This window comes from Mesoplodon bidens, assembly GCF_964165515.1.
Source record: "Mesoplodon bidens genome assembly, contig: HAP1_SCAFFOLD_1326, whole genome shotgun sequence".
In the NCBI taxonomy this organism is placed as follows: Eukaryota; Metazoa; Chordata; class Mammalia; order Artiodactyla; family Ziphiidae; genus Mesoplodon; species Mesoplodon bidens.
Window position 1 is genome coordinate 19,409 of NW_027672584.1, and position 13,708 is coordinate 33,116.

The 13,708-nt window shown below is 57.1% G+C and overlaps 3 protein-coding genes across 3 annotated transcripts; all 3 read left to right on the forward strand.

Annotated features, from left to right (window-relative positions):
• The first annotated feature begins 29 nt into the window (after positions 1–29).
• On the forward strand, positions 30–1,857 carry LOC308609947 (metallothionein-1E). The gene is made up of 3 exons (XM_081259215.1): positions 30–171; positions 883–948; positions 1,654–1,857. The coding sequence occupies exons 1-3, from the start codon at positions 144–146 to the stop codon at positions 1,743–1,745; spliced, it is 186 nt and encodes a 61-aa protein (XP_081115341.1). The 5' UTR covers positions 30–143; the 3' UTR covers positions 1,746–1,857.
• Positions 1,858–5,520: 3,663 nt separating this feature from the next.
• LOC308609951 (metallothionein-1E-like) lies at positions 5,521–7,219 on the forward strand. The gene is made up of 3 exons (XM_081259219.1): positions 5,521–5,659; positions 6,235–6,300; positions 7,006–7,219. The coding sequence occupies exons 1-3, from the start codon at positions 5,632–5,634 to the stop codon at positions 7,095–7,097; spliced, it is 186 nt and encodes a 61-aa protein (XP_081115345.1). The 5' UTR covers positions 5,521–5,631; the 3' UTR covers positions 7,098–7,219.
• A 2,843-nt stretch (positions 7,220–10,062) lies between these two features.
• Positions 10,063–11,890, forward strand: LOC308609952 (metallothionein-1E). Its single transcript, XM_081259220.1, has 3 exons — positions 10,063–10,204; positions 10,916–10,981; positions 11,687–11,890. Exons 1-3 carry the CDS (start codon positions 10,177–10,179, stop codon positions 11,776–11,778), a joined length of 186 nt encoding a protein of 61 aa, XP_081115346.1. The 5' UTR covers positions 10,063–10,176; the 3' UTR covers positions 11,779–11,890.
• The last annotated feature ends 1,818 nt before the right edge of the window (positions 11,891–13,708 follow it).

Here is a 13,708-nt window from a genome sequence, read left to right on the forward strand (position 1 = left end):
AGGAGGGGGTGGGACCTCTGCGCCCGGGCCGCCTCCTCTGGGTACAAACACTGCAAGCAGGCTCCTAGGCTCCACACGCCTCCCACCAGCTCACGGGCCTCTTGGCCGCTTGCTTTCGACCCCCGGCCTCGCCTTGGCTCCAAATGGACCCCAACTGCTCCTGCCCCACTGGTAAGGAACCCCTGGCTCTGGGCCTTGGATGCCCGCTTCTCAGCCCAGGACACAGTGTCCCTGGGGTTAGATGAGGAAGAAGTTTCAATTTGAGCACAAGTGGACGGCCGCGGTTCACCCAGTGCTTTCTTCCCAGCCAGGGCAGCGACAGCATTTTTTTAAACTATTTTTTGTTTTGTTTTTTGGCTGTTACCACTCAGCTTGTGGGAGCTTAGTTCCCTGACCAGGGACGGAACCCAGACACTAGGAAGTGAGAGCGCTGTCCCCTAACCACTAGATCGCCAGAGATTTCCAGCCTCTATTTTTGAAAGGGGAGTACAGAGGCTCAAGACTGCCTTTGTTGAGGTCACCCAGCAGGTCACGGAATTGCTAGACCCAGGGTTTGGAGGAGGCCTCGGACTTGCCGGGACTGGATGGGAGGAGGGGACACTGCCTCTTTGGGGTTCAGGCCATGGGCCCTGGCCCCCAGCCCCAGTCAGCCTGGGCTGGGTCTGGAGCCTGGGACCTTCCCTGTGGAGTCCCATCAGGAGGGGACCTACTCTCCTTGGACCAGAAGAGACGAGCTGGGGCTTCTCTATCTGCCTGAGTGGACACGAGCTCCCAGGGCTGCGTCCTGACGGAGGAGGAGGGCTCAGGGAGGCATTGCTGACCATCTGCTGTAGCTCCTGCATCCCTCTCCCTGCTCACTGCTGGCCTTTCCCTTCCTGGCAGGCGGCTCCTGCAGCTGCGCTGGCTCCTGCACCTGCAAGGCCTGCAGATGCACCTCCTGCAAGAAGAGTGAGTGTGCGGGGCCTTCTCTGGCAATGCGGGGTGTGGGCTGAGTGCAAGGAGGGAGCCCAGAGCTCAGCAGGCAGGAGCAGGACAGTGACCAAACTTCCCGGCACCCCCCTCACCAGGAAGGGATTCCCAATCAGAGCTGGAATCACCTTCGACATGACCGAGACCCAGGCGCGCACTAGAGAACAGGGAGACTGAGGCCCAGACGGGTCACCAACCAACAACCTCAGACCTGTCACTAGAACTAGTCCTCCTCCCTCCTGAGTCACGCTTCTGAATCCTCCCAGGGACTGAAGCACTGTAGGGACATGAACGAGTGACCCTGTGTGGCTTCTCGGACCTGGTGCAGCCCCTTCCTGTCGAAGCAGCCCAGAGCCTCCCTATCCCGAGCGGGAGCTGCTCTGTGAGGGGTTTGCCTCCACTTTGATCCTGAGGACTTGGCTCACATCACTGGTGGTGCTGGGGGCCGGCTTTGTCTTGTCCCCAGAGGCCCTGCTCAGTGTCTCTCCAAGGCGCTATGCCCTGTCCTGGGCACAGATGGGGCAGGCGACCTGAACCTAGTGCCTGAGAGCAATTCTCTCAGGACAGAGGACACCGTCGTAAACTCAGGGTCTGGGCCTGAGGGCGGCTGGGCCAGGCCTGCTGTTGGGAAGGGTGGTTGCGGACAACGCGTGGTCCGACTGCACGCTGCCCTTGCCTCCCCAGGCTGCTGCTCCTGCTGCCCCGTGGGCTGCGCCAAGTGTGCCCAGGGCTGCGTCTGCAAAGGGGCCTCGGACAAGTGCAGCTGCTGTGCCTGATGTCGCGGAGAGCCTGCCCCAGGTGTCAACAGGGCAACCAGGACAAACCTGCATTTTACCGTTTTTCATACAAGCGGACCTGACGCTACATTCCTTTTTCTATGAAATATGTGAGTTGTAATAAAAGTTGTTGACTTTATTCTGGCTCTGTCTTCCTTCTTCTGTCTTGAACAAAGAGACGCCGTGCCCATCAGGGCTGGCGTGGGGAACTGGACTGGACGTGCAGAGACCTCGGCTCTGGACCAAAGAGTACCCCCCCCACCCCCCAAAACCCACGCACACGGAGCGTCTTAGCCCCTTAGGTTAAGTTGAGCTTCAGTTTCTCAGCTCCAAATGAAAGCCTCGCCCGATGACATAGGGCACTGGACACACAGAGGACACGCTCCCTCTATTCCCCTTACGAGTAGGGATTGCAGAGAACGTTGTCCATTTCTCATTGTCCTTCTCTGGGGGCCCCTGCCAAACTCAGTCCTCGGTGATGAGAGCCTGGAAAAGTACCCAGAGGGGATGGAATCCCACACCCCTCTTGTTTGACTTCTACACGCGACTGGCGTCTAAAACACCCTGGAAAGACCTATTTGTATTTTCTGCCACAGTTTTAACCCTGGTCAGTAAAAAGAATCGCTGAGATAAAATAGAAAAGGACACTATATGTGACACCCATTTTTCCCTTCAACACGTCAAATCACCTTCATACGTGGAGGAGCAATTCTGAAAGCTGGACGCTTTCATATGCTGCACTTACATTGAAGGTGTGCCCGAGTCCTGGGAACGCTTCACAGACGCCCCACTGTGCGGACCACACACGCCTGGAGCAGCTCTGCCCCCTGCCTCCCCACAGGGAACATCAGTCTTGGCTTGCCCAGGGCTACTGACAGGACACTCGCCACCCGTGACAGCTCCCTGCAGGGCCTTGGCTCTGAATCTTCGCAAGTTCCTCCCTAGATCAGGCTGACATCTTCCCTTCCCTCAAATGCAGCCCGTGGCTACTTGACACCCCGATAGTGATTTGAATTTGGTGGGAATTTCCCAGCTGTTTCCCTGAGACTTGCTTTCAGAAGAAGGACCTCATGTGTTCCTCTGCAGAGTGATGGTGGTGCTGCAGTGCGGAGGGCCTGGTGCTGTTTATTAGCAAGAAGCGTGTGCTGAGGGAACAGGTAATATAGTTCAGGTGTTGCGCCCCCTGGCGGTCTGGGGAGGGAACTCCTAGTTGATGGGCACTCGGAGAGAAAGAGGAGACACGTGGCTCAGAAGTCAGGAGCAAGATTGCCCACAGGTGCCCTGTGTGAAGGGGGGCATTTCAGGAGCCGGCCCGTTCTGCGTGCGTGGGTGTTGGTGTCAGGCACTCGGGTTCACAGCCAGCATGCCACTTCCTGACCTGGCAAGTCACTGATACTCTCGGAGATTTCATTTCCTCCTTTCGCTAAAAAAGATTAATTTCAATGAGGGGGAATAAGCCAGATAGTGGCCTGGCTCCTAGCTCGGGCTTCCCGAACGGTGTCCTTTATGATCGCTCTCTCCACACTGACATTTGTGCACAGAGAATCCTTGAGCTCCCAACAAGCTCCTGGAGAAAGGCTCCCTGGTTTGCAAGCAAGCTCATGGTGAGGGCACAGATGGATAGGAACCTTGCTTATCCAGTGCCAGAGGGCGTGGGGATGTTCTCCAACAAGCCCCATGGAACGAGGCACCGCCACAGCATTTGCACAGACTCAGTGAACCTGCAAGGTCTGGAGTGAGGGTGCCAATTGCAGAGAGGTTAAGCAACTTACCCAAGGGCACACAGCCTATACTCAGAGGACTACGCCTACACTACAGCTGTCTCACCTCCCGGCCACAGGGTGCCGGTTATGACATCACTGGAGGCTGAATCCGGCCTCTCCTTTTTCAGGGCTGCAAGGGTCTTCGGAGACAGTCCAGCTGTGCTCCTGGCTGCAGAGGTGGGAGGCTGAAGCCCAGAGAGGTCACAGAGCTGTGCAGAGGGCTCTGACTGCCAGCTCAGGGCTTTCCCACCGCTGCCTCTGTGCCAGGTGTTCCGTGTTCTCACCTTTCATGGGATGACACGGTGTCCGGTTGGGCGGGGGGCTGCAGTCAGCCTGCAGGAGGGCCAGTCCCATCTGTGTCACATGTAGCCCTGTGACATAACCTCTCTCTGGCTCAGTCTCCTCTGCTCTAAAGGGCAAAATGATAGTGTCTGGCTCTCGGGACTACAGAATTGAATACACGCAAAGAAGGTCAGAACCTACCGGGCACTCAGTGAGTAATCCATCGGATCACCGATTCACTTATTTATCTCTTTATTTATTTGTTATCATTAGCCTAGGAGACATTGTCCTCCTTCCAGACACGCAAGCAAGGATGGTGTGTTTAGCTCTGTGCTCTGGGCCGTCCTCATCAACCCTGTGAGCCTGGGACCAGTTCCCCTGAGAGGGTTATCCGGCCTTCCCGCAAAGAGCCGTTGACACTACAGGTAGAAAGCCGTGAGTCACACAGTCGCCGTCCTCCTAACACATACAGAAGGATCCTGCCATTTCTGCTGTCACCTGCATCCGGATTTCCTTACCATTTTCTTTTCAGCGATTTTCCGAAATATGTTATGCCAAAAGAAACCTCTTGAACACTACTGAAGGAGAGAGTCAGAAGGCAGCCACAAAGTCATAAATCCATTCCTATTCCGTCACTCTGGTCGCCCCCAGGATTGAGCTGGACATGGCAGAGACGGGCTGAGGACACAGCTCTGGGCCAAAGGGGAGCTTTCTCACTGACTCCCTCTCTCAGCCGCGAAGCGACAAAAGCACAGAAGCAGGGCACCACTCCCCAGCACCGTGGGCCTGCCTCCGGAGCCTCCTTGTACTGTAGGTAGTTTGGCCTTTGGGAAACGGGCTCCTGACTAGGATCTCCCTTCCCGGTTGGTGTGACAGTTCAAAGAGCAAGAGTGATGAACAAGGCTTGGCCTGGACTCCACGGTGAGTAACTGTCGGGACTACTCAAAGGGAACTATCCACTTGTCGCGCTGCTTTGTTATTTAACGCCAGGTCTGCCTATCACCTACAATGACGCCGTCCCTGGGGAGCATCCCATGATTGGGGAACCTCCACCCTGGCGTGGGGTGGACCGGCTACAGTGAGGAGCCCCCCTGGAAAGTTGAGGCAAAGAAGCCCCCGCGGAAATGAGCCAGGATCCCTCCAGGAAAGGAAGACACAAGTGAGGACGACTAGCGGCTGAAGGCAATGTTCAGCGCGCTGCGGTTCCAGGAGACGGTACCGGAAACATGCTTCCAAAGGACCGTGGTGGGGACCGGGGCTGGCAACGCCTGGGGACACGTGGGCTGGGCGAAACGGTGCTGAGGGTCACATCCGCCTGCCGTCTCTGACACCGCTCCCCGGCTCCAGCCAAGCCAGGGACACGAGCGGGAGGCGGGGGCTGTTCTCAGGCTGCAGGAAACGGCGACCCGCAGGCCGGCGGCGCGGGGCCCGGGGCGGGGAAGACCGCAGGACGCGGGAGCTGGATTCCTGCACAACCCGCCAACAGGGTGGCTGCTCCCGTCGGGCACATGGGGAAGGGGCGGCCAGGGGGCTGGGACACCGCTTACCGCACGGCACCCGGTTCCTCCGCTCCAGCCGGCACCGAAGTGGAGTCGTGCGCTCGGCCCCGCCTGTTGCTCACAGCCCGGCCCAGGGCGCTGAGGGCGCTGCGGACGGCGCGGGCGCGGGCGCGGGCGCGGATCCGCGGGGCGCGTGCAAGGCGGGGGCGGGGCCTCTGCGCCCGGGCCGCCTCCTCGGCCTATAACTGAGCCCCCGGGCTCCTCGCTCCCACACGGCCCCCACCGGACCCGTGCAGCCGCTTCGCCCCTTGCTTTGGACCTCGGGCCTCACTTCTCCTCCAGATGGACCCCAAGTGCTCCTGCCCCACTGGTAAGGGAGCCCTGGCTTTGAGCCTTAGGATGCCCCCTTCCCAGGCACAGGACGACAAGGGAGGGTTTTGAGTTTGAGCTCAGGAGGACTCCTGTCACGGGTCCGGGGCTTTCTTGGTAGCCAGGCCCCTGGGAGCATGTCAGTCTCCCTTTGCCTCTCTGTTGACACTGAGGGCACGGAGGCTCCAGGCTGTCCTTCTTGAGGTCACCCAGCTGGTCAGGGGATTGCTAGACCGGGACCCAGTGTTTGGAGGAGGCCTCGGAGCTGCCAGGACTGGATGGGAGGAGGGGACACTGCCTCTTTGGGGTTCAGGCCATGGGCCCTGGCCCCCAGCCCCAGTCAGCCTGGGCTGGGTCTGGAGCCTGGGACCTTCCCTGTGGAGTCCCATCAGGAGGGGACCTACTCTCCTTGGACCAGAAGAGACGAGCTGGGGCTTCTCTATCCGCCTGAGTGGACACGAGCTCCCAGGACTGGGTCCTGACGGAGGAGGAGGGCTCAGGGAGGCATTGCTGACCGTCTGCTGTAGCTCCTGCATCCCTCTCCCTGCTCACTGCTGGCCTTTCCCTTCCTGGCAGGCGGCTCCTGCAGCTGCGCTGGCTCCTGCACCTGCAAGGCCTGCAGATGCACCTCCTGCAAGAAGAGTGAGTGTGCGGGGCCTTCTCTGGCAATGCGGGGTGTGGGCTGAGTGCGAGGAGGGAGCCCAGAGCTCAGCAGGCAGGAGCAGGACAGTGACCAAACTTCCCGGCACCCCCCTCACCAGGAAGGGATTCCCAATCAGAGCTGGAATCACCTTCGACATGACCGAGACCCAGGCGCGCACTAGAGAACAGGGAGACTGAGGCCCAGACGGGTCACCAACCAACGACCTCAGACCTGTCACTAGAACTAGTCCTCCTGCCTCCTGAGGCACGCTTCTGAATCCTCCCAGGGACTGAAGCACTGTAGGGACATGAGCGAGCGACCGTGTGTGGCTTCTCGGACCTGGTGCAGCCCCTTCCTGTCGAAGCAGCCCAGAGCCTCCCTATCCCGAGCGGGAGCTACTCTGTGAGGGGTTTGCCTCCACTTTGATCCTGAGGACGTGGCTCACATCACTGGTGGTGCTGGGGGCCGGCTTTCTCTTGCCCCAGAGGCCCTGCTCACTGTCTGTCCAAGGCGCTGTGCCCTGTCCTGGGCACAGATGGGGCAGGCGACCTGAACCTAGTGTCTGAGAGCAATTCTCTCAGGACAGAGGACACCGTCGTAAACTCAGGGTCTGGGCCTGAGGGCGGCTGGGGCCAGGCCTGGTGTTGGGAAGGGTGGTTGTGGACAACGCGTGGTCCGACTGCACGCTGCCCTTGCCTCCCCAGGCTGCTGCTCCTGCTGCCCCGTGGGCTGCGCCAAGTGTGCCCAGGGCTGCGTCTGCAAAGGGGCCTCGGACAAGTGCAGCTGCTGTGCCTGATGTCGCGGAGAGCCTGCCCCAGGTGTCAGTGGAGGACCACGGGCCGACCTGTGTTTTTATACAACTCTGACTTGATTGCTACCTTCCCTTTCCTATGAAATATGTGAGTTGTAATAAAAGTTGTTGACACTCTTCCGACTCGGCTCTTTTTTCTGTGCATTGGGAATAAGGGCTTTTGTGCCATCCAGGGCTGGTGTAGGAGACTGGATGAGAAGTGCAGAGACTTGGGTACTGGAACAAAATGTGAGTCCCTCACAAACTGAGTGCCTAAGACAAGCCACACTCCCTCACTGGGTTCATCTTCCGTAAAATGGAAGAGCATTAGACCAGATGCTCTAAGGGTGTTGAGCAGATACAAGGTCCCCTCCATTCTCATGGCAAGGGTTCGTGGCATGGCAAGGGTCGGTGACTTCTCAATGCCTCATTTCCCATCCTCTGATTTCCCTGGCTAACTTCACGTCCTCATAGATTTTAGGCTTCATAGACTCGAAAGAAGTTGGAATCACACCTCCAGTTACCTGAATCCCTACCTGGAAGTCTCAAACTCCCTGCACTGAAAGATGTGTGAATTTTCTAGCTGTGGTTTTTATTTTCTAACTTCACAAACCTAAACTTTGGTAAAATAAAATTAAGTGAACTACTAAGAAGAATTTCAAAGGACACAAAATACAAAACCCAATTTTTGATTCAGTAAATTTGAATAAATGTATGAGGATCAGAGTAATACAGGAAAAATTTAAAAAGTAAAAACATGTTTGTTCACCTGAAACTAACACAATATTGTAAATCAGCCATACTTCAATTATTAGAAAAAAACCATGAGTTCATCAAAGGAGTATGTTGAACACGGAAAACACTTTCAAACGCCCCACTGTGTGGATCACCCACACCTGAAGTAGCTCTTCCCACCATCCCCACGGGGAACATCCGTCTCGGCTGGCCCAGTGCCAGTGAGAGGCCACCTGCTACCCCTGAGAGCTCCCTGCGGTGAGTTGGCTCTGAATCTTTGGAAGTTCCTTTAGGTCAGGCTGAACGCTGCCTTCAAAATCCAGCCCTTGGCTACTGGAAACCAGCAAAGTGACTAGGAATTTGTAGGTAATGCCCAGCCATTTCCCAACAAGAGGCAGAGTACCTGGAAACTGGTTCCACATGAAGGACTTCATGTCTGCCTGTGCAGGGTAGTGTCAGATTCTGCATTTACAACGTGGTGGTGGTATTTATTAGGAAGGAGTGAGGCGCTGAGTGACCTGTAAATAATGGCGAGAGCTGGTCCTCCTGACAACTTCTGGAGGGATTTGCTATTTGATGGAAAGTCAAAGAGAAAGACGAGTCACGTGGCCCAAGTGTCAGGACCGCACTCACCCACAGGTGTCCTGTGTGAAGAGGGGATTTCAGGAGCCAGCCTGTGCTGGGTGCATGGGTGCTGGTGTCAGGCAGTCTTGGTTCACAGACCACAGTGGCACTTACCAGCCGCGTATCCTAAATGAGTCGCTCGACCTCTCTAAGTCTCCATGTCCTATAAAAAGGAGATGATATCCCTGTGTGGTATTGAGAGTGGCCTAGCTCCTCACTAGGGCTTAATAAACTCTGTCTACTAGGATGCTTCTGTTCACAGTGACTTTACTGGGACACAATCTTGCTGAATTCCAACAAGCTCTTGGGGAAAGGCTCATGGTGTTGCAAGCATGACTCCAGGCTGGAGGTTCAGGTTTGATTGCAAGTTTACTGATCCACTGGCAGGGGGAGTGCGGATGCCCTGCAATAGCCCCCCTAGGATAAAATGCTGCCACACCATTTGGAGAAACACAAAATCAATGCCCACCCTTCCTATCACTTGACCTATATTGAAACAGTAACACAGTGAACCTGCAGGGGCGGGAATGATTGCGCCAGCTACCCAGAGTTTCAGCAACCTGCCTAAGGGCACACAGATCATATTCAGAGGTCTGAAGCTAGAGCAAGGCTGTCTCACCTCCTTGCCAAAGGTCGCCGATTAGGAGGTCACTGAAGGCTGAGTCCTGCCTATCATTATTCAGAGCTGGAAGTGTCCTTTCAGACAGTCTAGTTGTGCTTCTGGCTGCAGAGATGGGAGACTAAAGTCCAGAGAGGTCACAGAGCTATGCAGAGGGATGTGACTGCCTGCTCAGTGCCCTTCCCACTGCTGAATACTGAAAGGGAAATAACCACTTTTCATGCTTTGCTCTTTAATGCCAGGTCTGCCCATCACTTACAATGATCCCTTCCACGGGGTGGGATCTCATCCTTTGGGAACCTCCATCCTGGTGCAGGGTGGACTGGCTAGGGTCAGGAAATCCCCTGCCAAGTTTAGGCCAGGAGCACAGGGACAAGTGTGCCCATCCATCCATTCAGTAGTGCAGAAAAGAAGGAAGGATGGGAGGCAGAGGCCTGAGTTGGTCGCGGTGCTCTTATGGAGAAACGTTAGAGAAGCGCTGCCTAAGGACCATCGTGGGGACCAGGACAGGAAATGGTGGGGGAAGAGGGAGTCGGAGGATTGGTGGTGAAGGTCACATCCACCGCCGCTCTCTGCACACAACTCCCAGGATCCAGCCATGCCTGCGACGGGAGCGCGAGACTAGGGTTGCACACGGGCTCCGGAAAGGGGGAACCTGAAGACAACAGCGCGGGGGCCGGTGGTGGGGAAGACAGCGAGGATACAGAGGCTGGGTTGCTGGAAAATCCCGGAACAAGGTGGCTGCCGCCCTCGGGAAAATCGGGAGGGGCGGACAGGGAGGCTAGGACACCGCGCACCTCCTGGCAAACGGTCCCTACCGGCCAGCAGGCACCAAAGACGGCTCTCCGTGCGCAGAGCGGACCCACGTACACTGGGAGAATCCTGTCTCGGCCCCAAGGGTTGCTCACAGCCGGGGCCCCGGGCGCTGCGGGCGGGGCGGGCGCAGATCCGCGGGGCGGGCGCAAGGAGGGGGTGGGACCTCTGCGCCCGGGCCGCCTCCTCTGGGTACAAACACTGCAAGCAGGCTCCTAGGCTCCACACGCCTCCCACCAGCTCACGGGCCTCTTGGCCGCTTGCTTTCGACCCCCGGCCTCGCCTTGGCTCCAAATGGACCCCAACTGCTCCTGCCCCACTGGTAAGGAACCCCTGGCTCTGGGCCTTGGATGCCCGCTTCTCAGCCCAGGACACAGTGTCCCTGGGGTTAGATGAGGAAGAAGTTTCAATTTGAGCACAAGTGGACGGCCGCGGTTCACCCAGTGCTTTCTTCCCAGCCAGGGCAGCGACAGCATTTTTTTAAACTATTTTTTGTTTTGTTTTTTGGCTGTTACCACTCAGCTTGTGGGAGCTTAGTTCCCTGACCAGGGACGGAACCCAGACACTAGGAAGTGAGAGCGCTGTCCCCTAACCACTAGATCGCCAGAGATTTCCAGCCTCTATTTTTGAAAGGGGAGTACAGAGGCTCAAGACTGCCTTTGTTGAGGTCACCCAGCAGGTCACGGAATTGCTAGACCCAGGGTTTGGAGGAGGCCTCGGACTTGCCGGGACTGGATGGGAGGAGGGGACACTGCCTCTTTGGGGTTCAGGCCATGGGCCCTGGCCCCCAGCCCCAGTCAGCCTGGGCTGGGTCTGGAGCCTGGGACCTTCCCTGTGGAGTCCCATCAGGAGGGGACCTACTCTCCTTGGACCAGAAGAGACGAGCTGGGGCTTCTCTATCTGCCTGAGTGGACACGAGCTCCCAGGGCTGCGTCCTGACGGAGGAGGAGGGCTCAGGGAGGCATTGCTGACCATCTGCTGTAGCTCCTGCATCCCTCTCCCTGCTCACTGCTGGCCTTTCCCTTCCTGGCAGGCGGCTCCTGCAGCTGCGCTGGCTCCTGCACCTGCAAGGCCTGCAGATGCACCTCCTGCAAGAAGAGTGAGTGTGCGGGGCCTTCTCTGGCAATGCGGGGTGTGGGCTGAGTGCAAGGAGGGAGCCCAGAGCTCAGCAGGCAGGAGCAGGACAGTGACCAAACTTCCCGGCACCCCCCTCACCAGGAAGGGATTCCCAATCAGAGCTGGAATCACCTTCGACATGACCGAGACCCAGGCGCGCACTAGAGAACAGGGAGACTGAGGCCCAGACGGGTCACCAACCAACAACCTCAGACCTGTCACTAGAACTAGTCCTCCTCCCTCCTGAGTCACGCTTCTGAATCCTCCCAGGGACTGAAGCACTGTAGGGACATGAACGAGTGACCCTGTGTGGCTTCTCGGACCTGGTGCAGCCCCTTCCTGTCGAAGCAGCCCAGAGCCTCCCTATCCCGAGCGGGAGCTGCTCTGTGAGGGGTTTGCCTCCACTTTGATCCTGAGGACTTGGCTCACATCACTGGTGGTGCTGGGGGCCGGCTTTGTCTTGTCCCCAGAGGCCCTGCTCAGTGTCTCTCCAAGGCGCTATGCCCTGTCCTGGGCACAGATGGGGCAGGCGACCTGAACCTAGTGCCTGAGAGCAATTCTCTCAGGACAGAGGACACCGTCGTAAACTCAGGGTCTGGGCCTGAGGGCGGCTGGGCCAGGCCTGCTGTTGGGAAGGGTGGTTGCGGACAACGCGTGGTCCGACTGCACGCTGCCCTTGCCTCCCCAGGCTGCTGCTCCTGCTGCCCCGTGGGCTGCGCCAAGTGTGCCCAGGGCTGCGTCTGCAAAGGGGCCTCGGACAAGTGCAGCTGCTGTGCCTGATGTCGCGGAGAGCCTGCCCCAGGTGTCAACAGGGCAACCAGGACAAACCTGCATTTTACCGTTTTTCATACAAGCGGACCTGACGCTACATTCCTTTTTCTATGAAATATGTGAGTTGTAATAAAAGTTGTTGACTTTATTCTGGCTCTGTCTTCCTTCTTCTGTCTTGAACAAAGAGACGCCGTGCCCATCAGGGCTGGCGTGGGGAACTGGACTGGACGTGCAGAGACCTCGGCTCTGGACCAAAGAGTACCCCCCCCACCCCCCAAAACCCACGCACACGGAGCGTCTTAGCCCCTTAGGTTAAGTTGAGCTTCAGTTTCTCAGCTCCAAATGAAAGCCTCGCCCGATGACATAGGGCACTGGACACACAGAGGACACGCTCCCTCTATTCCCCTTACGAGTAGGGATTGCAGAGAACGTTGTCCATTTCTCATTGTCCTTCTCTGGGGGCCCCTGCCAAACTCAGTCCTCGGTGATGAGAGCCTGGAAAAGTACCCAGAGGGGATGGAATCCCACACCCCTCTTGTTTGACTTCTACACGCGACTGGCGTCTAAAACACCCTGGAAAGACCTATTTGTATTTTCTGCCACAGTTTTAACCCTGGTCAGTAAAAAGAATCGCTGAGATAAAATAGAAAAGGACACTATATGTGACACCCATTTTTCCCTTCAACACGTCAAATCACCTTCATACGTGGAGGAGCAATTCTGAAAGCTGGACGCTTTCATATGCTGCACTTACATTGAAGGTGTGCCCGAGTCCTGGGAACGCTTCACAGACGCCCCACTGTGCGGACCACACACGCCTGGAGCAGCTCTGCCCCCTGCCTCCCCACAGGGAACATCAGTCTTGGCTTGCCCAGGGCTACTGACAGGACACTCGCCACCCGTGACAGCTCCCTGCAGGGCCTTGGCTCTGAATCTTCGCAAGTTCCTCCCTAGATCAGGCTGACATCTTCCCTTCCCTCAAATGCAGCCCGTGGCTACTTGACACCCCGATAGTGATTTGAATTTGGTGGGAATTTCCCAGCTGTTTCCCTGAGACTTGCTTTCAGAAGAAGGACCTCATGTGTTCCTCTGCAGAGTGATGGTGGTGCTGCAGTGCGGAGGGCCTGGTGCTGTTTATTAGCAAGAAGCGTGTGCTGAGGGAACAGGTAATATAGTTCAGGTGTTGCGCCCCCTGGCGGTCTGGGGAGGGAACTCCTAGTTGATGGGCACTCGGAGAGAAAGAGGAGACACGTGGCTCAGAAGTCAGGAGCAAGATTGCCCACAGGTGCCCTGTGTGAAGGGGGGCATTTCAGGAGCCGGCCCGTTCTGCGTGCGTGGGTGTTGGTGTCAGGCACTCGGGTTCACAGCCAGCATGCCACTTCCTGACCTGGCAAGTCACTGATACTCTCGGAGATTTCATTTCCTCCTTTCGCTAAAAAAGATTAATTTCAATGAGGGGGAATAAGCCAGATAGTGGCCTGGCTCCTAGCTCGGGCTTCCCGAACGGTGTCCTTTATGATCGCTCTCTCCACACTGACATTTGTGCACAGAGAATCCTTGAGCTCCCAACAAGCTCCTGGAGAAAGGCTCCCTGGTTTGCAAGCAAGCTCATGGTGAGGGCACAGATGGATAGGAACCTTGCTTATCCAGTGCCAGAGGGCGTGGGGATGTTCTCCAACAAGCCCCATGGAACGAGGCACCGCCACAGCATTTGCACAGACTCAGTGAACCTGCAAGGTCTGGAGTGAGGGTGCCAATTGCAGAGAGGTTAAGCAACTTACCCAAGGGCACACAGCCTATACTCAGAGGACTACGCCTACACTACAGCTGTCTCACCTCCCGGCCACAGGGTGCCGGTTATGACATCACTGGAGGCTGAATCCGGCCTCTCCTTTTTCAGGGCTGCAAGGGTCTTCGGAGACAGTCCAGCTGTGCTCCT